The 25,524-nt window shown below is 44.0% G+C and overlaps 1 protein-coding gene across 1 annotated transcript in view; it reads right to left on the reverse strand.

The window, feature by feature from the left end:
- Nucleotides 1-25,083, reverse strand: part of IRF4 (interferon regulatory factor 4) — a 61,368-nt gene extending 36,285 nt beyond the window's left edge. The window contains exon 1 of the mRNA XM_063923057.1: nt 24,872-25,083. Within this exon, the coding sequence (XP_063779127.1) occupies nt 24,872-25,072 (201 nt within the window). The 5' untranslated portion in view covers nt 25,073-25,083. The remainder of the gene's footprint in view (nt 1-24,871) is intronic.
- Between the last annotated feature and the right edge of the window lie 441 nt (nt 25,084-25,524).

The following is a 25,524-nucleotide window of genomic DNA, read 5'->3' on the forward strand; positions in this document are numbered from 1 at the left end:
GAAGTGGGTGTTTCTGGGTGGAAACTGGCCGTTTTATGGGTGTGTGCGGAAAAACGCTGCCGTTTCTGGGAAAAACGCGGGAGTGTCTGGAGAAACGGGGGAGTGTCTGGGCGAACGCTGGGTGTGTTTGTGACGTCAAACCAGGAACGAAACTGACTGAACTGATCGCAGTGGCAGAGTAAGTCCCGAGCTACTCAGAAACTGCAAAGAAATTTCTATTCGCAATTATGCAAATCTTTCGTTCGCAATTCTGCAAAGCTAAGATTCACTCCCAGTAGGCGGCGGCTTAGCGTGTGCAAAGCTGCTAAAAGCAGCTAGCGAGCGAACAACTCTGAATCACCCCCTAAGGGCCCTAGTCTGATAGCTGAGGGTCTCCTCTCCAAGAGTACCAGATTTTTTGAAAATCGGCTCTGGGGAACAGGAGATATCTGACTTCGAAGCAGTGGTCCCCATCCAAGACTGTTAATTGCTCTTCCCAGCCAGATATCTCGGGTTCTGTCTGACTTAGAGTCTGTCCTGGGGGTATTCCTTAAAAGATGGGACTTCCCTCTTTCAGTGGACACTGGCAGCTTGTGTCTAGTATGCCCAGAACCGGAGATATAAGCCTTCAAGCAGCTGGTCCCTGCTCCAGCTCCACATATCTGGTTTGCAGTTTTATAAATTTGCAAGTAGATTGCTCTGGCTCCTGAACTCTGATCCCCAAGTCCCTAGAACCTCCTGAAAGGTGGGACACTCTAGATTTTTATCGCATTCAAAGCTAAGAAATCTATTTCCAGAAACTGGAGATATCTGCAGTCAAGCAAGCTGACCTCCCACCGGAAAATTATGAATATTAAGCCCACTCTACTATCCACCCCTCCCCTGCGTATTACACCACCCCTAACACCCTGGAAGTTATGTACCGGGGCCCCTACATTCATCCCAATGCCTCTTCTACAGTTTAGTGTTCTTCCTCCCACCCCATCTTCCACCATCTGTGCAGTAAAGGAGTAACTAGCAGAAATTACTGCACCAGGTCCTACATACTGAGCGGATGATAGAACATCCCCTACCACCTACGGAACATCAAAGCTGCTGCTGATAGTACCCCCCACCCTTATCGCTGGAGGATGCGTAGGGGCCCAAGTGCATTGCTGTGCCCAGGGGCCAACACTGCTGTTAAGATGGCCCTGATCTAAGATACAGGACGACAACGCCACAGGAGGAGGAGAGACCGCTGGTCACCGGAGTCCGGACTCCAGATTCACTGAGCAGGCAGGAGAGGAGAGGCGCATGCTGCTGTCTTCGACACCCGGTGTCTGCAAGGTGGCGGCCCAGCGGTACTGAGTACCGGCTGTGAATTTCTTACCGGTACACAGTACTTGCAGCACTGTACATAATACATGTGTTACCTTACACTGGACTATGGTGTATTTTCTACAGTGCATTGCTGCTGTTATTAATCTGGTACATTATCATGCATGCAGAAGGTGAATTTGCTGTATAGATTTATGAAGGGGCCCAGACGTTGCACTCTGTAATGGTTTGTCAAACCAATGAGGTGGCAGGCCACACCCCTTCTGCAGATTGGCCATTCCCCTAACATGGGCCCCTATCGCTGCATTCCCCTGGTGGGCCCTGCATGCCCCAAGTCCGACACTGGTTACATGCCATCACGTTGGCTAGACCCCTAATTCAATACAGGGGAGGGGGGCACCAAAACATACCCTTGCTCCGGGCACCATGGCGCCTAGCTACACCTCTGCATATACCATACACTGTAGTAAAACATTAATGGATAATTTCCCAGATGCTGTATCGCCTCTTGCAGATCTGATGAGGTCTGATATGTCTGCATAGTGTATCTCAGTATACTGTAAATGTTCAATAATGAAAATGTTGCCTGTGCGCCCCTATTTCTTATAAACTATATTCCAATTTGCAGTGAAGGTTCTGAAGCGGCAAAAAGACACTGCACACAGGAAGAAACAACACATTGCAGTCTATTTTGCATCTGATAATTGAGCTGTATAGTCCAGTATTAAGCCTTATGCTTATACAGTCAGTAGTACCTAGAAATGGAGACAACTCTGCTGGTGGTAAATGAGTCACCAAAAAGTTCTCTTACAAGGACAATCCACGCTAAATCAGTAAGTGTGGGAGGTGAAAAAATGTGTTCTTTTACAATAAAGATATATTACGTGTTTTAGGGGGAATTTGATGGCTTCATCTATGTCATCTATACTGAGCTAGGTGTGCTCATTTTTTAAACACAAAAAAATATCAATGTTACCATTATTTCACATTCTTAGAATAGATCAAGGGCCTAATTAAGACCTGATCGCAAGGGTGCGCTTTTTTGCATCCCTGCGATCAGGTAGTCGCCGCCTACAGGGGCAGAGGGTATTACCTTTTTGCAGTTGTGCGATCGCAAACATAAGTTTGTGCAGTCTCTACAATGCCCAGGACTAACTCAGCCGATGCGATGATCGGGGCCGGAGCTGACGTCAGAAACCCTCCTTCATAATGCCGGGTCCTGCCTGCGTTTTTCCGGACACTCCCTGGAAACGGTCAGTTGCCACATACAAACGGCCTCTTCCTGTCAATCACCTAGTGATCACCGGTGCGTTTGTAATTTTCGCACCATCCCGTTGCTGCGGTCCGACGCACCTGCGCATTGAGGTGCATACACATGCGCAGTTCAGACCTGATCGGCCGCTGTGCAAAAATGCACAGCAGCGATCAGGTCTGAATTACCCCCCAAGACAATAGAACTGTTCTCAAAAATGTATACCTAGGGATCAATCCAATTACCCACAAGTTCATCATGGTGCGAGCAAGTGTGGCTGTATGCTACACTTACGGTACCACCTGACTCGCAGATTTTGTTTGCAAATACATAGGGACGCGAAAAAAATCTGTGAGTCTGGGGTGAGAACGGGCTGCGAGAGGGGTGAAGTGCGGTGTCATCTGTGTTTGCCCCCTTCCGATTAATTGAATTGACCCCCCGTATCTACTCTGGAATAAAGTGCAGCACTGGTTGTATTATGTTATAGACATTACTATTATTAGTGGTGTCAGCAATAGTAATATTCATGGGTCATCTACAGAGATTTCAAAACTGTACTGTAGAGATGAGCTGGTTCGGTTCTCCAAGATCCGAACCCCCCGAACTTCATCTATTTTACACGGTTCCGTGGCAGCCTCGGATCTTCCCGCCTTGCTCGGTTAACCCGAACGCGCCCGAACGTCATCATCCCGCTGTCTGATTTTCGCGAGATTCGTGTTCTATATAAAGAGCCGCGTGTCGCCGACATTTTCACTCGTGCATTGGAGATTGAACAGAGAGGACGTGGCTGCGTTTTCTCCCTGAAAAGCTCCATAATCTGTGCTCAGTGTGCTGCAAATATCTGTGCTCAGTGTGCTTTATTGTGGGGACTGGGGACCACCAGTATAATAGTAGTACAGTACAGTAGGCCATTACTGTATCTTGCAGCTCTGTGTCACTGCAAGTATCCATTCCATATCTGTGCTGCATTTTTGTGAGCAGTATATATAGTATTACAGTGCAGCATTTTGGTGACCAACAGTATATAGTTGTACAAGTAGGCCATTGCTGTATCTTGCAGCTCTGTGTCACTGCAAGTATCCATTCCATACCTATGCTGCATTTTTGTGAGCAGTATATATAGTATTACAGTGCAGCATTTTGGTGACCAACAGTATATAGTTGTACAGTACAGTAGGCCATTGCTGCATCTTGTAGCTCTGTGTCACTGCAAGTATCCATTCCATATCTGTGCTGCATTATTGTGAGCAGTATATAGTAGGACAGTGCAGCATTTTGGTGACCAACAGTATATAGTTGTACAGTACATTAGGCCATTGCTGTAGTATCTTGCAGCTCTGTGTCACTGCAAGTATCCATTCCATATCTGTGCTGCATTATTGTGAGCAGTTTTTAGTAGGACAGTGCAGCATTTTGGTGACCAGCAGTATACATATATAGTACAGTACAGTAGGCCATTGCTGTATCTTGCAGCTCTGTGTCACTGCAAGTATCCATTCCATATCTGTGCTGCATTATTGTGAGCAGTATATATAGTATTACAGTGCAGCATTTTGGTGACCAACAGTATATAGTTGTACAGTAGGCCATTGCTGTATCTTGCAGCTCTGTGTCACTGCAAGGATCCATTCCATATCTGTGCTGCATTTTTGTGAGCAGTATATATAGTATTACAGTGCAGCATTTTGGTGACCAACAGTATATAGTTGTACAGTACAGTAGGCCATTGCTGTATCTTGCAGCTCTGTGTCACTGCAAGTATCCATTCCATATCTGTGCTGCATTATTGTGAGCAGTATATATAGTATTACAGTGCAGCATTTTGGTGACCAACAGTATATAGTTGTACAGTAGGCCATTGCTGTGTCTTGCAGCTCTGTGTCACTGCAAGTATCCATTCCATATCTGTGCTGCATTTTTGTGAGCAGTATATATAGTATTACAGTGCAGCATTTTGGTGATCAACACTATATAGTTGTACAGTACAGTAGGCCATTGCTGTATCTTGCAGCTCTGTGTCACTTCTAGTATCCTGATCAGTGCTCAATATCTGCTGCATTGTTGTGACCAGTATGTATACTGTACTGTGCGACGTGTGTTATACACCTGGTGATTATACATCCTGTAATCTGTACTGAGCGATGTGTGAGATACACCTGGGGATTATACACCCTATATACTGTGCTGTGTGATGTGTGATGTGTGAGATACACCTGGGGATTATACACCCTATATTATTATTATCCTTTATTTATATGGCGCCACAAGGGTTCTGCAGCGCCCAATTACAGAGTACATAAATAATCAAACAGGAAAACAGCAACTTACAGTTGATGAGAGTATAGTACAAGTACAGGGTAAATCCACATAGTTACATCAGCAGATGACACTGGAATAAGTATCAGGTGGCAGAAGACTGCTGGATGTGGTACAGTTGAAGATTATTAAAGTAAGACAAAGGATAAGCACATGAGGGAAGAGGGCCCTGCTCGTGAGAGCTTACAATCTAAAGGGGAAGGGTAGACAGACATGGGTGACACAGATGGGGTACATAGAGAACGTGGAACAGAGGTTTAGGATGAGATTTGGCTGGGTTTGGTGAAGAAGTGGACCCCCAGAAGGCACAAGTCAATACTTAACATTGCAACATTTTACTGGGCTATGCAGGAGAAAATTAAAAATAGGGGAAAATAAATAAAAAAGAATCGATAACTTCTACCGCTTTCAAAAAGGTCAATGAAAGCTGAAATAATAGACAACTACCTCATGGAAGCCAGATACAGTATACCAAACAGTACTTAGCAGAGTTAGGAATGAGTGCTTATGAAATACAGTAACATTTTGTCATAATATTTCAGAAACTGCATGGCTGGTCTCTTGCACTCTTTTGCTCTAATACACCACCTGCTTTAGGATTTATATTCATAAACATTATGTCTCCATAATCCCAAAAACGTCAGTCTTCTTGGAAAGTGGTTTGTTCCTTTGTAAGGGAAAGAGAACAAACGTTCTCAAACAACGGTTTCTCAATTTCTTTTTCCTCTGGGAAGGGATTGTGGATTTGCAGGAATATCTGGGCATTTCTGTAATCAGAAAGCAGCGACTTTCTACAAATGTTTACGAATAATTCCAGTGATTTTGTCATTTTCTTCCAGTGATTTGGACCAATAATACCATTGATTAGAACTAATAATTCCAGTGATATTGTAATTTTCTTCCAGTGATTTGGACCAATAATACCATTGATTAGAACAAATAATTCCTGTGATATTGAGGTGTTTGTGTCGCTTAGTTTAGCCGTCCAGCGACCACAGTGCACCTATTTTTCTCTTTTCTTTGCATCATGTGCTGTTTGGGGCCAATTTTTTTAAGTGCCATCCTGTCTGACACTTCCGTATATGTCCAGTGGTACTGCCATTTGATATAATTCCCGACATTACTGCCATTTAATTCCAGTGATTTTGTCATTTTCTTCCAGTGATTTGGACCAATAATACCATTGATTAGAACAAATAATTCCAGTGATTTTGTCATTTTCTTCCAGTGATTTGGACCAATAATACCATTGATTAAAACTAAGAATTCCAGTGATTTTGTCATTTTCTTCCAGTGATTTGGACCAATAATACCAGTGACCACAGTGCACCTCTTTTTCACTTTTCTTTGCATCATGTGCTGTTTGGGGCCAATTTTTTGAAGTGCCATCCTGTCTGACACTGCAGTGCCACTCCTAGATGGGCCAGGTGTTTGTGCCGCCCTCTTGGGTCGCTTTGCTAGTCATCCAGCGACCTCGGTGCAAATTTTAGGACTAAAAATAGTATTGTGAGGTGTGAGGTGTTCAGAATAGACTGGAAATTAGTGGAAATTGTGGTTATTGAGGTTAATAATACTATAGGATCAAAATTACCCCCAAATTCTATGATTTAAGCTGTTTTTGAGGGGGTTTTGAAAAAAAACACCCGAATCCAAAACACACCCGAATACAACAAAAAATTTTCAGGGAGGTTTTGCCAAAATGCGTCCGAATCCAAAACACGGCCACGGAACCGAATCCAAAACCAAAACACAAAACCCGAAAAATTTCCGGTGCACATCTCTACTGTACTGTAAAATATTCTCCCCGACCATGAAGTTTTGCAATTTTGCTGGTGCAATATATTATTACGTGCTCCCAGGTCTATCACAACAACACAATAGAATAAATTGGCCAGCATCATCCCAACCCTATTTATAGGGTACAAATTGTACAGTATACACTCTCAGTTTACAATACAGTGCGGAATGGCGTTCCAGGGACTAGCACAGTATCAGTGGATTCAAAAGATGTTTTGTCAGAACTTGGCACATCTATGAAAAAGCTTGTTATGCTGCAAAAGTAAATTTTCACAAAACATTGTAAGAATATAGCACATCTCTAATCATCTATAGTTAACGAACACAATTTCTATCAGTAATAAGGGGCTGGATGTAATGCCGCTCAAGTTCGGGCGTCATTACATCCGGCCCAATGTACAGTATAAAGAAAGTTGGTTAGTAGTAGTCCAGGTGGGGACTGCAGTCAGAGCTCAGTGTACTAGGAAGCCATTGGGGACTAGGAGGCCTGTGTCCAAACTTGTAAGAGACAAGAAAGCCCATTAAACTCTGGGACTGAGCTTATATTGTTGGGAAGAAGCCAGGCCAGTGAGCCTTGAGTGTGAGTAGGCTGCAAAGCCGGAATTCATACCTACAGAATGCAGGGAGAACTACAAAACTGACACTATATGTGAGTAGCTGTGGCAGTCATGCCAAGCCAGGCTGGAGCCTGTGATACACCTACAAGAAGCAGCCAAGACTTTGAGACGTTGTGAAAGACTTTGTTTGCAGATTAGCTGGCCAAGTACAGTGAGTGGTGAAGAAGTGTCCTGTATGGAGGTAGGCTGTTTGTTTTCATTTTATTTATCCTGCCAGTAAAGCATTACGTTCATTTATTTCCCTGAAAATCTGTGTTTAGATCCTGATTAAGGGCCTAATTTAGATCGAAACAGCAAATTTGTTAGCAAATGGGCAATGCAGGGAGGCAGATATAACGTGCAGAGAGAGTTAGATTTGGGTGGGATATATTGTTTCTGTGCAGGGTAAATACTGGCTGCTTTTTTTTTTACACTGCAATTCAGATTTCAGTTTGAACACACCCCACCCAAATCTAACTCTCTCTGCACATGTTATATCTGCCCCCCCCACCCCCTGCAGTGCACATGGCTTTGTCCATTTGTTATCAAATTTGCTGCTACGATCAAGTCTGAATTAGGCCCTAAGTACCTAAACATTGCACCAATACACCCCTCTACCAAACTATTTACCCTATATATATATATATATATATATATATATATATATATATATCAAATGGATGGCGGCACTGCAGATTTGAAATTGATTTAATGTTTCAAACCCTGTAATCTATTTAAGTTTAAGAACAAAGCATTGTCAATACCACATGAAAACATTTTGACTCATGAAACTGAAAAATAAATCAGGTAAGAGACACACATGGGTTAATTTGTTTAACCACATGAGCACATATAGTGCATCAATAAAGCTGGTAAAAAAAACATTATGGCCAATCATAGTGTGCGACCCAGATTTGAAGCACTTAAGTCAGAGGTTCTCAAATGTGGTCCTCAAGACACCCCAACAGTCCAGGTTTTAGGTATATCCATGGCTCAGCACAGATGGTTAAATCAAATTGACTGAGGTACTAATCAATCATGGATAAACTTAAAACCTGGACTGTTGGGGGTGACTTGAGGACCATGTTTGTGAACCTCTGCCTTTAGTAATACCACTTTTATGTCCTGCTATCGCAGAGGTAAAACTCTCAAAGATCGTTTAGTCCATACTGAAATCACTAATATGGACAAGCCTGTAGCCATGACCTTTTTGGGGAATCCCAAATTGTGGTGCTATAAATACCTCATGTCAGTACTTGCAAACAGGTAGCTTCTTTAACCATCTCTTCACAGAATTCAAAATCCAAAGCTCAAAATAGGCTACCATCATACATGTACTGTATGAGCAAATTTGATATTTACACCTTTACATGTCCTTGTGCACACCAATATGTTGGCAAACCAGAGCACCAATTTAAAGCACACGTGGCTCTCCATCGTTCAGCAATTAGAGCTGCCATTGCTAAGAGGTCTAGCTACCAACCTGTGGCAAAGCATTTGGGGGGAATTCGATTGCTGGCAAAGACGGCAAGTTGCTGCGCAGCGTTCAAACTCTGGCAACAGTAGCCTGACTCGTACCCTTTGCCCAGCTGATTCGCCCCTGATTCATCCAAAAATGCTCACTATCCTATGGGGTAATGATCACTTTTGAGCAAGATGCTCGCAGCGACAGAGCAACGGTCATGCTGCATCCGGCAGCGTGGTAGTCGCTAGGAATGTTGTCCATTGACCCTGCAGGACCGACAGAGGATGTCACTGACGACGAGCGGGAGCACGCATCATCAGCGACATAGCAGATACACAGTAGACAATGTGCCTGATATGTCAGTCCGATCCGCTGGATCAGATATATCGTCTAATGTGTATATAGCAAAAGACTTGTATGATACAAGAAAAGTGAAATGGGAATCTGAAGGTCCCATTTGGACCCACACAGCACTGAGCCAGAATAACAACAAGAACAAGTGTACAGCGAAATAATTAGAAGCCCACATCACCAGAGTGAGGCATTGTATGAATCACCAAAATAGGGGATACCCCAATACCCAGAACCAGACAGGTCCACCCAGTGAAAAACCTACCACCGCAAAGTTGTTAGAAAACAGGCATATACCAAAACAATAGAATTAAAGTTAAAAGTAAACAGCCACCCCCCTACACTCCTCACCCTGCATACCATAACCCCAACAATGCATACCTGGATCTCTAAACAAACAGTAATACAATATTATATTTGGACTGATTTATAAATATAAGCATTGTATTTTTATTCTTTCATATTGCATTCCTAGTATTTTTTTTTTATATGTATACAGTTCTTTGTCATATAGGGTCAATTCCCCAAAGAGAGGGGAAAGAAAAGAGAAATCAGTTACTAAAGCGGTGCACACAACCCAATATACATATAATTTTAAAATACATTCTTTATTGTAAATTCGTTAAAACCCCTGTCATTTTCTCAACTCTAGGCAGAATGCACCAATGTATGTTTATTTATCTTATATATAATTAAATTAATTTACCGGACTTGTATTGTCCTTTATTCAAGGTCAAGCGAAGAATTAAAAATAGTAAGGAAAGTGAATAGGAATGAAAATACAGTGAATAAAGATTAAAAACAAAGCTAATGTGTCATATTCATTATGTGTTATTGATATTAAATAGTCCTAATATGTATGGATCGTTTTGCTCTCTATATTATGCTAAAGTTAAATGTTCGCTAAAAGAGATCTATGGGTAATCACATCAAAATGAGACTTTCAAGAGAATATAATCCAAGAACACAGCATGATAGAGTGATAGATATAGTAATAGGTACAAACGTTTAATATTTTATATCGTCTTTCAGATAGCTTTAATAGACGATGGTTACTGTATTCCAAAATATTATCTGGTATCTCAAGTAATCCTACCCATAGGATATGAAGTACTATGCCTGCATTATTATAATGCTTACAATAAACACATGAGTTTTGCTACTTTAAATTAATCACATATGATGTGAGCAAAAAAACATTAGACATGTGTCAACTAGAACTCTTATATTATAGTGCCGGTCATACAGTCTCGTATTAATAATGACTTTGTAAGAGACTGCCCTCTCCCTGTATTATATAGATGCGGCTGCCGTAGCTGTCATGCTATGGCAGATATAGGAGTTATAATGTCACTCTGTGACTGCGGGCGGTTCACGCCGTCTGACCGCAAATATAATAAGATAATTCTAGTGTAATATCCAATATGGTATAGCCAGAAGTACCAAGTTATATAACCATGTATTAAGGTGTTATTTTAATGATCATAGCCACTGTGACTCGAACACCCTGCCGTAACAGATCCTAACGACAGGGTGTCTCCGTGTAATCCGCAACTCTACAGAACACAGAAATTATTAGTTTACTGGGTATTTGAGGCCGTAATAGCACATTTACACTGCCGTGATAGATACTTATATCACTGTGTCATAATGGAACCTGCAGTTACACGGGACATATATTATCATTCAATTCTTATGGCCACTGTGGTGTGATCCAAAGTGCCGTGATGGATATGTATTCTCAGATACCAATGTATAATCTTCGGCTGTACACGGCACACCTGTGATAAGGTTATTAGGCTATTGCAGCCACTGCCGCGTAACCCACAGTGACGTTGCTGATATCTCACTTCAAATGTCACCTTGTACTCTGCCGCTAGACGGGCCGTTAAACCGCTCGTCTGGTGCAGTGCTATATACTGGCTATACTTCTCTGCATAGTAATTACTATATCAAACGGTACATTACATAAATTAATTGGACATTTACATTTGTATTTTACACATTAGACACACTAGCTCTTAGCCAATGCACATTTCGCTCATAGGCTTCCTCAGACTATAGTGCCCTGAGGAAGCCTATGAGCGAAATGTGCATTGGCTAAGAGCTAGTGTGTCTAATGTGTAAAATACAAATGTAAATGTCCAATTAATTTATGTAATGTACCGTTTGATATAGTAATTACTATGCAGAGAAGTATAGCCAGTATATAGCACTGCACCAGACGAGCGGTTTAACGGCCCGTCTAGCGGCAGAGTACACGGTGACATTTGAAGTGAGATATCAGCAACGGCACTGTGAGTTACGCGGCAGTGGCTGCAATAGCCTAATAACCTTATCACAGGTGTGCCGTGTACAGCCGAAGATTATACATTGGTATCTGAGAATACATATCCATCACGGCACTTTGGATCACACCACAGTGGCCATAAGAATTGAACGATAATATATGTCCCGTGTAACTGCAGGTTCCATTATGACACAGTGATATAAGTATCTATCACGGCAGTGTAAATGTGCTATTACGGCCTGAAATACCCAGTAAACTAATAATTTCTGTGTTCTGTAGAGTTGCGGATTACACGGAGACACCCTGTCGTTAGGATCTGTTACGGCAGGGTGTTCGAGTCACAGTGGCTATGAACATTAAAATAACACCTAAATACATGGTTATATAACTTGGTACTTCTGGATATACCATATTGGATATTACACTAGAATTATCTTATTATATTTGCGGTCAGACGGCGTGAACCGCCCGCAGTCACAGAATTACATTATAACTCCTATATCTGCCATAGCATGACAGCTACGGCAGCCGCATCTATATAATACAGGGAACGGGCAGTCTCTTACAAAGTCATTATTAATACGAGACTGTATGACCGGCACTATAATATAAGAGTTCTAGTTGACACATGTCTAATGGTTTTTTTTGCTCACATCATATGTGATTAATTTAAAGTAGCAAAACTCATGTGTTTATTGTAAGCATTATAATAATGCAGGCATAGTTCTTCACATCCTATGGGTAGGATTACCTGAGATACCAGATAATATTTTGGAATACAGTAACCATCGTCTATTAAAGCTATCTGAAAGACGATATAAAATATTAAACGTTTGTACCTATTACTATATCTATCACTCTATCATGCTGTGTTCTTGGATTATATTCTCTTGAAAGTCTCATTTTGATGTGATTACCCATAGATCTCTTTTAGCGAACATTTAACTTTAGCATAATATAGAGAGCAAAACGATCCATACACATTAGGACTATTTAATATCAATAACACATAATGAATATGACACATTAGCTTTGTTTTTAATCTTTATTCACTGTATTTTCATTCCTATTCACTTTCCTTACTATTTTTAATTCTTCGCTTGACCTTGAATAAAGGACAATACAAGTCCGGTAAATTAATTTAATTATATATAAGATAAATAAACATACATTGGTGCATTCTGCCTAGAGTTGAGAAAATGACAGGGGTTTTAACGAATTTACAATAAAGAATGTATTTTAAAATTATATGTATATTGGGTTGTGTGCACCGCTTTAGTAACTGATTTCTCTTTTCTTTCCCCTCTCTTTGGGGAATTGACCCTATACTTTAACTTAAATCAGTTGGTAGCACCTTTAATGACCTTGATATTTCTTTATGATTCTTCCACTCATTGGTTAGAGTGGCATTCACTATTGAAAAGGTATCCCAAGCTAATTAAATATTTGGATTGCTCATATCTTGGTGCGGGTTACCCTCCAACTTGGATTAGAGTTGTACTCTCTCCATTGTTTGGAAATTTGTAGTTCTTTGTCATATGTTTATAGACTTTCTTGACACGTTTGTTGTTTGCTGGCTAAGTTACCTGGAAACAGGACGCACCTTGCGGACGTCACTTTCCTGCAACGTCCTATTCAGCCGGAAGCAGGGGAAGCGGTGTCCAGCAAGCATGGTGGTTGGGATATTTAGAGATCAGTGTTTGACCTGTTTGTTATGCATTGCGGTTCCTGATGAAAGTGCAAGTGCTGAAACGTTGAAGTTAAGAACGCTATCCTGAGTTCATTCTGTCAAATACAGAGTACTGCTGATGAAGCTGGCATATTCAGTGAAACCATGTTAAGGCTGATTCACTTTTTGGGGTACACCTGAGAAATTTAATTCCTACAGTATCTCTTCTTACTGGCTTTGGATATAGTGACCCTGCAGCTAAAGGTTCCAGGATCCCTGCCAACTCATACTCCTGGTGACATCTCCTAAGAGGCATAGCCAGATTAAGAGGGGGTTCACAGGGCATACTGTATCCCGGGCTCCCTTTGTCAGGGGGCCCACCAGCCAGAGTACACCGACGTTACTAGCATTACCTCTTATGTAGCAACAGAATCAGACAGCCAGAATGTGAGCAGAACAGTATGCAGTGCAAGCAGAGACACAGGAGCATTAGGTTTCATGACCTACCGTTGGAACTTTACGACCAGAGGAGAGATAGGCAGGTGGAGAGAACTGTAAGTGACACAATAATCAGCTTCTTCACCTCCCTGCTTGGGTGTCTGGGTCCTGTGTAACTTGTTATCTAATGAGGGTTTAGAGAGAGACCTCCTGAGCCCTGTCCCAGTGTGTAAGTAGTACAATTAAATAGTTCAACACATGTGACATGAATCATATATTAAGAGACAAGTCCAGGTAGAGAGCATTTTGTCCCTCCTGAAATGGGTCATGTTGGGAGGCATGGATTGTGTATATTAAATTTAAGAACAATGTTGTACAGTATACAGTATTAGATTGTGTTGGGAGATATGTATGCACATAATCTAATCATCTAATATACACCCCCCACCACACTTCCCCAGGGCCCCCCTGTCTTATGTGCCCCGGGCACCCCCAAGGCTTAATCCGGACCTGCTAACAGGTTTCTCATCTGCAATAATTACTGGCATCTTACACTAAAGGATCTCCGGTTTTCCATTGTTTCACCCACCTACCACACACTGGTCTGCATAAACTGCCGTCAAAAAGCCAACACACACCTGGCTTTTCTTCTAGTACCACAAATGGTCATCCATGTAGGCTCCCATACCCCACATCAGATCTAGTAAAATATTACTGGTTGGAGTCATACCCTACATCAGATTTGGTAAAATATTACTGGTTGGAGTCATACTCCACATCAGATCTGGTAAAATATTACTGGTTGGGGTCATACCCCACATCAGATCTGGTAAAATATTACTGGTTGGGGTCATACCCCACGTCAGATCTGGTAAAATATTACGGGTTGGAGTCATACCCTACATCAGATATGGTTAAATATTACTGGTTGGGGTCATACCCCACGTCAGATCTGGTAAAATATTACGGGTTGGAGTCATACCCTACATCAGATATGGTTAAATATTACTGGTTGGGGTCATACCCCACGTCAGATCTGGTAAAATATTACGGGTTGGAGTCATACCCTACATCAGATCTGGTAAAATATTACTGGTTGGGGTCATACCCCACGTCAGATCTGGTAAAATATGACTGGTTGGAGTCATACCCCACATCAGATCTGGTAAAATATTACTAGTTGGGGTCATACCCCACATCAGATCTGGTAAAATATGACTGGTTGGGGTCATACCCCACGTCAGATCTGGCAAAATATTACGGGTTGGAGTCATACCCCACATCAGATCTGGTAAAATATTACTGGTTGGAGTCATACCCCACATCAGATCTGGTAAAATATTACTGGTTGGAGCCATACCCCACATCAGATCTGGTAAAATATTACTAGTTAGAGTTTCTATACCCTCATGGGGCCCTATTAGTTTCTACCAATTTTTTTTTTATTATTGAACTACCATTTAGTTACATAGTTTTTATTTATTTTTTGTAGAAGCTCTTTATATGTGAACCTGCAGACTTGCTCCTTGTGACTGATTACATTGTGATTTATGCTCTCACGATTTTATTCACTTACATACAGTCATTTTTATTTTCTTATTAAATGTTATGTTTATAGTTTGATATAAATTAAATAGCTGCTGAATATTTACACTAGGGCCAAGTGATGCATTTTATGTATATTATTTAATACTTGAAGTTCAATACACTGCGCCGTCTCTTCTTTCTACTGTTGTATTTTGTTTATGGGTGACTATACTGCAATGCATTGATTCTATCACTAGATACTACCCAGAGCCAGCCCCAGACATAGGTTGTATAGAGAAATGCCTAGGGGCACCTGGAAAAGTCTAGGGGCATCTGGGCAGGCTGGACATCTAAGCTCTACTGTGCCAGTTCTAGATTTCAGAAGTCCCAGCTGACAGTGGCTGTCCTCCGATGGCTTTCCAGCACTGCTGCGCTGTTGCCAGTCATATTATCTGTCAGACAGCAGAGCAGAAGCAGCAGACAGCCCAGCACCTATCATACAGTTCCTGTAGCTTACATCAGTGTGACACTGGTGTGATCTAAGGTCATGTCAGTGTCATCCACAGCAGAGGGCAGGCTGTGGAGGAGAGAAGCAGAGGAAAGATAGCAAAGGTTAAGTAATTTCTGAGAGCTTGTTTAAAGAGATAGGTTGGGGATTGGATTGCTGGAGAAACCAAGGGGGAGAGTTAAAGTCGTATTAACCCATGGCCAGGCCCCTAGGTTTTCAGGTATTTCAGATCCCGTCCTACACTTCAATCTGTCACCCCACTACAGCTGACATTTGGGAAGCAGAGCTTATGCATCATCTGCACTTTCAGTATTTACACGGACACAGATTCCCAGTTGAAATAAAGTCTGCTGACCTATTTTCTCTCAGCACAATTGTTCTCCCTTTTCTTTACTCTTTTGAAATAGTGCTAGTGTGCTTCTGGTTCGCTGTTTTTGCCCCTGCCCCCACATTGTCTCAAAACAACCCTCAGCTGACTACAATTGTGCCTTGCTACAGAGTGCAAAGTGCCTTTAATCATTCAGCCCTAGGCATAGGTAACAGTGCCTCAGACAATAAATAAAAAATTGACAGGTCCCTAGTCCCTGTGGGGCCCCTAAGCTTCATACTAGTCAGCCTTATGGATAACACGGACCTGGGGAGAGTGTGAGATTTGATGGCTGGAGACACAAGGTGCGGGAACACTTGATGACTGGAGATACTCAAGGGGGAAAGACTTGATAGCTGGAGGCACAAGGTGGTGGAAACTTGATGGCTGGAGACACAACAGGGTGGAGAGATTTGATAGCTAGAGACACACAAGGGGGGATATTTGATGGCTGGAGACACTGACAAACTCTGGCCCCCCAATTTCCCACTGTCATAAAGCCACGCCCATTAATTGAGGTATGTGTGTTGAGGGGGGAAAGAAAACACCTCAGCTCGGTGGCTGGCAGGGAACTCGGGTCTGCACCTACCCCCAGGATACAGCCAGGCTTCCACTGCTGGGCGCAGTCACCACCTCCTGATGTGCAGGGCTGGCAGTGAAGGGGAGGGTGAGAGCTCACTGTGGCCCAAATGTATTAAGCCTTAAAAAGTGATAAAGTGCAGATGGATAAAGAGTGATAAATGACCAGCCAATCAGCTTCCTAACTGCCATGTCACAAGCTGTGTTTGAAAAATGACAGGAGCTGGTTTGCTGGTCATTTATCACTCTTCATTTCATTACTTTTTAAGGCCTAATACATTTGGGCCTGTGTCCCTCCGGCTTTATCGCACAGCGTCAGCAATGTTCAGACTTCTTGGATTGATCCATCATAGTTAAAGGCACACACCCCTGCTGGGAGGCATGACTCACATCATACCTCCCAACCTTTTGGATGTGGTGGGTCGGGACATGCAGCGCCGCGGGCGGAAAGGGGAGGGGCTTCATGTGGAGGGGGTGGGGCCTAGCACAGTGACCCCTATTTTGTTATTTTGTGGGCATGCCCAGTGCTTCCTGAGTGGCTGGGCAGCCCACGCCTCCACTCCTTGTACTAATAGATACCTATTAAGTGATCACTGGCTGCTTTGCAGAGTAGGGCAGCGGCGATCACTGGCTCTCCCAGCTGTCCCCCCGCCCACGGGACACTGCGGCCCACGGGTGAGACAGTGTCCAGTTTGTGGGGCTGTCCCGCTGTATTGGGACAGTTGGGAGGTATGCTCACATGGCTCTTTTTCTAAGCAGTATTATTGGCCTTGGTGTGGCTCTGCCCCTCTCTGCAGACTGTGACAGGGAGTGTCTAACTATGAGAGTAGAGGATGAGCTGTTGCTGCCTCACATCTCGTCTCTCCCTGCAATTCCATGGATCCCCACAAAGCTGGCAAGTTGTAACTATAAAAATGATTGCAATATTAGAAAGAAGATGCTTTAAGTTGTACATATCTTATTTTTATAATTCTAATCATTTTTTATAGTCAAAACTATATGACAGGCAGTATGATCTGCTTACCCTGACTGCACATCCCTGATAGAATACAGGTACAAATGCTGGCACTCTGATTATGGAGGTGCAACTTGTATTATTGCTTTTACCAAGGTGCACGGTTATCTTTTATCTTTTGCTTTGCTCCCAACTCAGAATCAGACCATATACTGTATGTGCTTCCTTTTCTCTATATTTGATTTCAATTATCTGCTGATGATTAATTTTAACCAAATTGTATCATTTTAATCAGACACTCCTTTCCTCTCAGCTTCTAAAGGGACTTACAATCTAAGTGCTCAGGGGTCTCGGTCTATGACAGAGGTTCTCAAACGCGGTCCTCAAGGCATCCTAACGGTCCAGGTTTTAAGTTTATCCATGCTTGGCCACAGGTGACTTAATTAGCACCTCAATCAATTTGATTTAACCATCTGTGCTGAGCCTTGAAGACCACGTTTGAGAAGCTCTGGTCTATGGGATATCTGCCTACAGGAGTAGCATACTGTAGTTGAAGTAGGCCCAATTATGCCTGGGTTCTGTCAGAGCTTCCCCAATATACCTGGCACTCTACCATTGCCCCAAAGAAGGAACTGAATAATCACACTGACTGCTGTGTAAATGGTCTCCTAAAAGTTCACATGCTAACCTGTAGAAAAGTGGCACAAAAATAACACAAGCAAAATCAGAACCACACCAAAAAGGTAATTAGTTGGAAGAATAATTAATGAAATAAGTGTCTTGATTGTTACTGACTAGCCTAACAAAAACTCCATGGCAAGACAAATGTGGGGTGCTGAAGAAAGCAGAAGTGCTAATACCCCTTTTCCACTAGCTTTTTTAAACACGGGTAAATGCGCGGGGGCGCGCATTTACCCGTGTTTTTCCCTAGTGGAAAAGGGTTCCCCGGCAAATTCCCGGATCAAGTGATCTGGGAATCCTACCCGGTTAGCTAGCCGGGTTGAACACGTGTTCAACCCGGCTAGCTGTCTAGTGTGAACGGGAGCCGTGTCGAGGCTACACGGCTCCCGTTCACAGTGCATAGGGAGGGCGGTGCTGGGAGATCATGTAATCTCCCAGCGCCGCCCCTGCCGCGTCACTAGCGCGTCACCAACCTGGCAATTGCCAGGTTGGTGAGCGCTGTCTGCAGGGGGCTGTAGCACGGGTCGCAGCCGTGTCAGGTGACACGGCTGCGACCCGTGCTACAGTAGTGGAAAAGGGGTATAAGTGAAAGTGCAGTGTGACTAGGCTGTCTCAACTCCAGGATTGTTAGAGAATAATATCTGCTGATTGGACAGATCTAAGATGGTATTTTCAGGATATCTATCTATCTATCTATCTATCTATCTATCTATCTATCTATCTATCTATCTATCTATCTATCTTTTAATGACAGATAGAGGCATATACACTTGAACTTTTGAACTTACACATATGACTTATTTCATGCTCTTTATCATGTTGCATAAACTAACAATGAATTACACTGAACGGAACACTTTCCATACAGCCACCTACCAGACTCCACTCAGGAATGGGCAAAACGTTTCCGTCATCTTTCTGGTACCACCTGGATGGATGGTAACAACACATGTGCGTACTCACTGTGTAATGCAGGGGCAATAGGGGGTTTCAGAAATATTTCTCATACGTCCTAGAGGATGCTGGGGACGACATTAAGACCATAGGGTATAGACGGGATCCGCAGGAGATATGGGCACTCTAAAGACTTTTCATTGGGTGTGAACGGCTCCTCCCTCTATGCCCCTCCTCCAGACCTCAGTTTTAGAAATGTGCCCAGGTCGACTGGATGCACTCTGAGGAGCTCTACTGAGTTTCTCTGAAAAGACTTATGTTAGGTTTTTTATTTTCAGGGAGATCTGCTAGCATCAGACTCCCTGCTTCATGGGACTGAGGGGGCAGAAGCAGAACCAACTTCCTCAGAGTTTCATGGCTCTGCTTCTGGCTGACAGGACACCATTAGCTACTGAAGGGAACTGAACGCTAGCCGCGTCTAGATGCTCACTCCTACAGCACGCCGTCACCCCCTCACAGAGCCAGAAGTCAGAAGACAGGTGAGTATGAGAAGAAAAGATCTTCAATCAAGTAAGTGACGGCTGAGGTGCAGCGCGGCTGGCGGGAGCGCAGCGCGCCATTGCTGCCCACACACACTGCAGGGTGCAGGGCGTGGGGGGGGGGCGCCCTGGGCAGCAAGAAAATACCTCAAAACTGGCTAAAAGGGGGCATAAGATGCCACTGGCACAGCCCTACCCACGCCAGTATAAATAATATATCAATATACTGAGTGTAAGGATGCGCCATTGTGGGGGCGGAGCTTCTTCCTCAGGCAGCCAGCACACTACACAGCGCCATTTTCTCTCTCTCCTTAGGCTGCAGAGATCACGCTGGTCCTCTCCTCAACTTCTGACAAGTACAGGGTGCTATAAAGGGGGGGCACAAAGCAATTGTGGTGCATTTGATAGTGTATATTACTATTTAAAAGTGCTGTTGGGGTGTGGACATACTGTTTTCACAGGCAATACTGGCGCTGGGTTTGTGAACTGGCTGCTCCTATCCTGTATCCCTCTGACAGATTTTACTGTGGGTCTGTCCCCAAAATAAGTCCCAGTGTGTCTGTAAGTGTGGTGTACACGTGTGAGGCATGTCTGAGGCAGGGAGTTCCTCCCTGGAGGAAGTCATTTTAGGGACACAGAGTTGTAATGTGGTGGCGCTACCGGTACACCAAGAGCCTGCATGGGTGAAAGAGCTACGTGACAGTATGCATCTGATTAACCGTAGATTGGATAAGTCTGAATCTAAGGCTGCATGCTGGAGAAAATCTGTGGAAGATGTGATTTTTCAGGATGCTGTTATTCCTTATGCGGGCGGCCCCTCTGGGTCACATAAGAGACCATTTGCAAATGTTGTAAACACTGATACCGACATGGATTCTGATTCTTGTGTCGACAATAGTGAATCCAGAGAGATAGATCATAAATTGCCAAAAAGTATACAATATATGATTGTGGCTATAAGGGACGTGTTGGAGGTTACAGAAAGCACTCCTGTACCTCAGGAGAAAGCTTATTTATGTAAGGAAAAGAAATCCAAAGTCACGTTCCCTCCTTCACACGAACTAAATGCTCTGTTTGAAGGGATGTGGGTGAATCCTGATAAAAAAAATTGTATTCCCAAAAGGATTCACATAGCTTCTCCTTTCCCGGTTGAAGACAGGAAAAGATGGAAGTCACCCCCTGTGTTAGACAGTGCACTTTCCAGGTTGACAAAGAAGGTAATTCTCCCTGCTCCTGGCATGGCTTCTCTTTAAGAGCCGGCAGACCGCAAAATGGAAACGACATTGAAATCCATTTATGTTACCAATGGTACACTGCTCAGGCCCACTAATACCTGCGCATGGGTGAGTCGCGCTATTGAAAAATGGTCAGAAAGCGTGTCATCAGAAATTGACACGATTGATAAGGATGAGATACTCCTTAAGTTAGGGAATATCAAGGACGCTGCCGCCTACATGCTGGAAGCAATGAAGGATATTGGACTCTTGAGTTCACAAGCCGCTACCATGGCAGTATCGGCTAAGCGGGCGTTATGGATTCGCCAGTGGAACGCGGATGCAGATTCCAAAAGAAACATGGAGGCTGTCCCATATAAAGGTGAGGCCTTATTTGGCGATGGCCTGGATGCGTTAGTCTCGGCGGCTACCGCAGGTAAGTCAACATTTTTGCCCTCTGCGCCTGCACCGGCAATAAAGACCTATCAACCGCAAATGCAGTCCTTTCAGCCCAATAAATACAAAAAGGCGAGAGGTTCCCCCTTCTTTGCAGGTAGGGGAAGGGGAAAGAAGCCCACACCGGCTCCAGGTTCCCAAGAGCAGAAGTCTACCCCTAATTCTGCCAAATCCCCAGCATGACGCTGGAACTCCCTTGCGGGAGGCCGCTCGGGTGGGGGCACGTCTCAAACTCTTCAGCCAGGATTGGATTCTGTCTGGCCTGGATCCCTGGGTGTTGCAAATAGTATCCCAGGGATACAAACTGGAGTTTCAAGACGTTCCCCCATGCCGATTTTTCAAATCGACCTTGCCAGCTTCTCCGAGAGAGAAGCAGTAACAGCGGCAATCCAAAAATTATGTCAAGACCAGGTTATAGTCCTGGTACCGTTGTCACAACAAGGGCGGGGTTTTTATTCAAGCGTCTTTGTTGTTCCGAAGCCGGGCGGCTTGGTCAGGCTGATCCTAAATCTAAAAGATCTGAATTTCTTCCTGAAAAGGTTCAAGTTCAAGATGGAATCACTTCGGGCGGTGATTGCCAGTCTGGAGGAGGGGGACTACTTAGTGTCGGTGGACATAAAGGATGCTTACCTGCATGTTCCCATTTATCCTCCTCACCAGGCGTATCTGAGATTCGTGATTCAGGATTGCCATTACCAATTCCAGACGTTACCTTTCGGTCTCTCCACGGCACCGAGGGTATTCACCAAGGTGATGGCGGAGATGATGGTCCTCCTTCGTCAGAAAGGAGTCAATATAATCCCTTATCTGGACGACCTCCTGATAAAGGCGAGATCCAGGGAGCAGTTATTACAAAACATATCCCTCTCCCTGTCAATACTCCAACAACACGAGTGGATCATAAATTACCCAAAGTCACAGTTGAAACCGACGACAAGGTTGTCTTTCCTCAGGATGATTCTGGACACAGAAGTTCAGAGAGTATTTCTTCCGCTGGAAAAGGCTCTGGAAATCCAGAAAATGGTAAAACAGATATTGAAACTATCAAGTGTGTCGATCCATCAGTGCATTCGGTTGTTGGGGAAGATGGTGGCGGCCTACGAGGCCATACAATTTGGCAGGTTCCATGCCAGAGTATTCCAGTGGGACCTGTTGGACAAGTGGTCAGGGTCACACCTACACATGCACAGAAAGATAATCCTGTTGACAAAAACCAGGATTTCGCTCCTGTGGTGGTTGCACAGCTCTCACCTGCTAGAGGGACGCAGGTTCGGGATTCAGGAATGGGTCCTAGTAACCACGGATGCAAGTCTCCAAGGCTAGGGAGCAGTCTCTCAGGGAGAAAACTTCCAAGGACGTTGGTCACAACAGGAAGCCTGCCTTCACATAAACGTTCTGGAGCTAAGAGCCATTTACAACGGCCTTCAACAAGCGGTACTTCTTCTTCAAGACCATCCCGTGCAGATCCAGGCGGACAATGTAACAAAAATCCTCCGCTGGGCAGAAAAACATCTACAAGCTCTGTCGGTAATATTCATTCCAGGAGTAGACAACTGGGAAGCAGACTTCCTCAGCAGACACGATCTTCATCCAGGAGAGTGGGGCCTCCACCAAGAAGTCTTCGCAGAGGTGACAAGTCTTTGGGGAGTTCCTCAAATAGACATGATGGCGTCTCATCTCAACAAGAAGCTTCAGAGATAGTGTTCCAGGTCGAGAGACCCTCAAGCAGTAGCAGTGGATGCACTGGTGACCCAGTGGGTGTTTCCGTCAGTGTATGTTTTCCTTCCACTTCTGCTGATCCCAAAAGTACTCAGGATCATAAGAAAGACAAGGGTTCGAGCAATCTTCATTGCCCCAGACTGGCCAAGAAGGGCTTGGTACCCAGATCTTCAGCAGTTACTCATAGGAGATCCTCGGCCTCTTCCTCCTCGGAAGGACCTGCTGCAGCAGGGGCCGGGTGTGTACCAAGACTTACCGCGGCTACGTTTGACGGCATGGCTGTTGAGCGCCGTATCCTAGCCAGGAAGGGTATTCCTAAGGAGGTCATATTCAGGCCAGAAAGGGAGTAACGTCAAAACATTACCACCGTATTTGGAGAAAATATGTGTCTTGGTGTGAATCCAAGAAAGCTCCCACGGAAGAGTTTCACTTAGGACGTTTTCTCCATTTTTTGCAGGATGGTGTGGAGACAGGCCTACGATTGGGATCAATCAAGGTCCAGATTTCGGCCTTGTCAGTGTTCTTCCAAAAACAATTGGCCTCTCTTCCAGAGGTTCAGACCTTCGTGAAAGGGGTTCTGCACATCCAGCCTCCATTCGTGCCACCAGTGGCACCATGGGACCTTAACGTGGTATTGCAGTTCCTTCAATCGGATTGGTTTGAGTCTCTACAAATGATAGAGTTGAAGTTTCTTACTTAGAAAGTGGTGATGCTTTTGGCATTGGCATACGCAAGGCGGGTGTCGGAATTGGGGGCCTTGTCTCACAAGAGCCCTTACCTGATTTTCCATGAAGATAGGGCAGAGTTGCGAACTCGCCAACGTTTTCTTCCAAAGGTGGTTTCTGCTTTTCACATAAAGCAACCTATTGTGGTGCCAGTAGTTACTGACACATTCACTGATTCAAAGTCTCTAGATGTGGTTAGAGCTTTGAAAATCTATGTTGCTAGAACAGCTCGTATACGGAAAACCGAGGCTCTGTTTGTCCTGTATGATCACAACAAGATTGGCTGTCCTGCTTCCAAGCAGACTATTGCACGTTGGATTAGAAATACGATTCAGCAAGCTCATACTATGGCTGGATTGCCGTTACCGACGTTGGTAAAGGCCCACTCCACTAGGAAGGTGGGCTCATCCTGGGCGGCTGCCCGGGGGGTCTCGGCATTACAACTTTGCCGAGCAGCTACTTGGTCAGGGTCAAACACATTTGCTAAGTTCTACAAGTTTGACACTTTGGCCGATGAGGACCTAAAGTTTGGTCAATCGGTACTGCAGGGTCATCCGCACTCTCCCACCTGTACTGGAGCTTTGGTATAGACCCCATGATCTTGATGTCATCCCTAGCATCCTCTAGGACGTATGAGAAAATAGGATTTTGATAACCTACCGGTAAATCCATTTCTGCTAGTCCGTAGAGGATGCTAGGCGCCCGTCCAAGTGCGTACTTTACCTGCATGTTGCTGCAATTAGTTCATGCCTATTGGCGTGTGTTATGTTGAATGCCATGTATGCAGCATGGTTGAGGGTGTGAGTTGGTAGATATCTCACCACTAGTTAAGTAATTACTTTCCTCGAAATGTCAGTCTCCCTGGGCACAGTTCCTACAACTGAGGTCTGGAGGAGGGGCATAGAGGGAGGAGCCAGTTCACACCCAATGAAAAGTCTTTAGAGTGCCCATGTCTCCTGCGGATCCCGTCTATACCCCATGGTCTTGATGTCGTCCCCAACATCCTCTACGGACTAGGAGAAAAGGATTTACCGGTAGGTTATCAAAATCCTATTTTTTACATGTGCAGCTGCAAATAAACGCTCAACTACAGGAACATCAGCATCGCTGCAGCTCTGACTCAGATTCCATATGTGCTTCAGCTGACCGAGTTAGCCATTACCCTGTGGCAACATGTGTTGAGCACTTGAGGTAAATATCTAATACTGTACTGGTTATGAAGGAGTAGACATGTTACCTTAAAGAGTGCTGCGTCTTCTTCTCTATTGTAATCTTGTTTCCCTGCATGTTTCCATGGTATACGGAAGATGGTTCTGTCGTCATTCTCCCACACCAACCCAGTATACTTCCCACTGTCAATCTGGTCTATCAGCCACTGCCTCAATTTTCCATTTCCACAGCTAATCGATGTCATTCCACACCCTCGGTCCTGGTTCATACCAAATGTGCTCTCCTTTTTCCACAGCACTAGGGAGAAAGGGAAATTGGATAAAGTGGAAAAATGTTTTAATCTATAAGCATTGGCAATAACTGCTCTGTTATATTACTGTACTGTTACCATTCCTGGCCTTTCATTTGGCAGTATGGATAACCGGGTTGGCCAGTAGTGCCATGAGGGTTAGTGCTGAGTAATCAATGCATTGCATTATAGTCAAAGCTGTGAAATTAAGGGGGGATTTATCAAAGCTTGGCAAAAGATAAAGTGGAGAGAGATAAAATACGAGCCATCACTTCCTAACTGCCATGGTACAGGCTGTGTTTGTAAAGTGACAGTTAAAAGCTGAGTGGTTGGTACGTTGGGGTCTATGTACTAAACCTTGGAGAGAGATAAGTGAACGGGTAGAAAGTACCAGCCAATCAGCTCCTAACTGCCATGTTACAGGCTGTACT

The sequence above is a fragment of the Pseudophryne corroboree genome, chromosome 5 (assembly GCF_028390025.1).
Source record: "Pseudophryne corroboree isolate aPseCor3 chromosome 5, aPseCor3.hap2, whole genome shotgun sequence".
NCBI classification, from domain to species: domain Eukaryota; kingdom Metazoa; phylum Chordata; class Amphibia; order Anura; family Myobatrachidae; genus Pseudophryne; species Pseudophryne corroboree.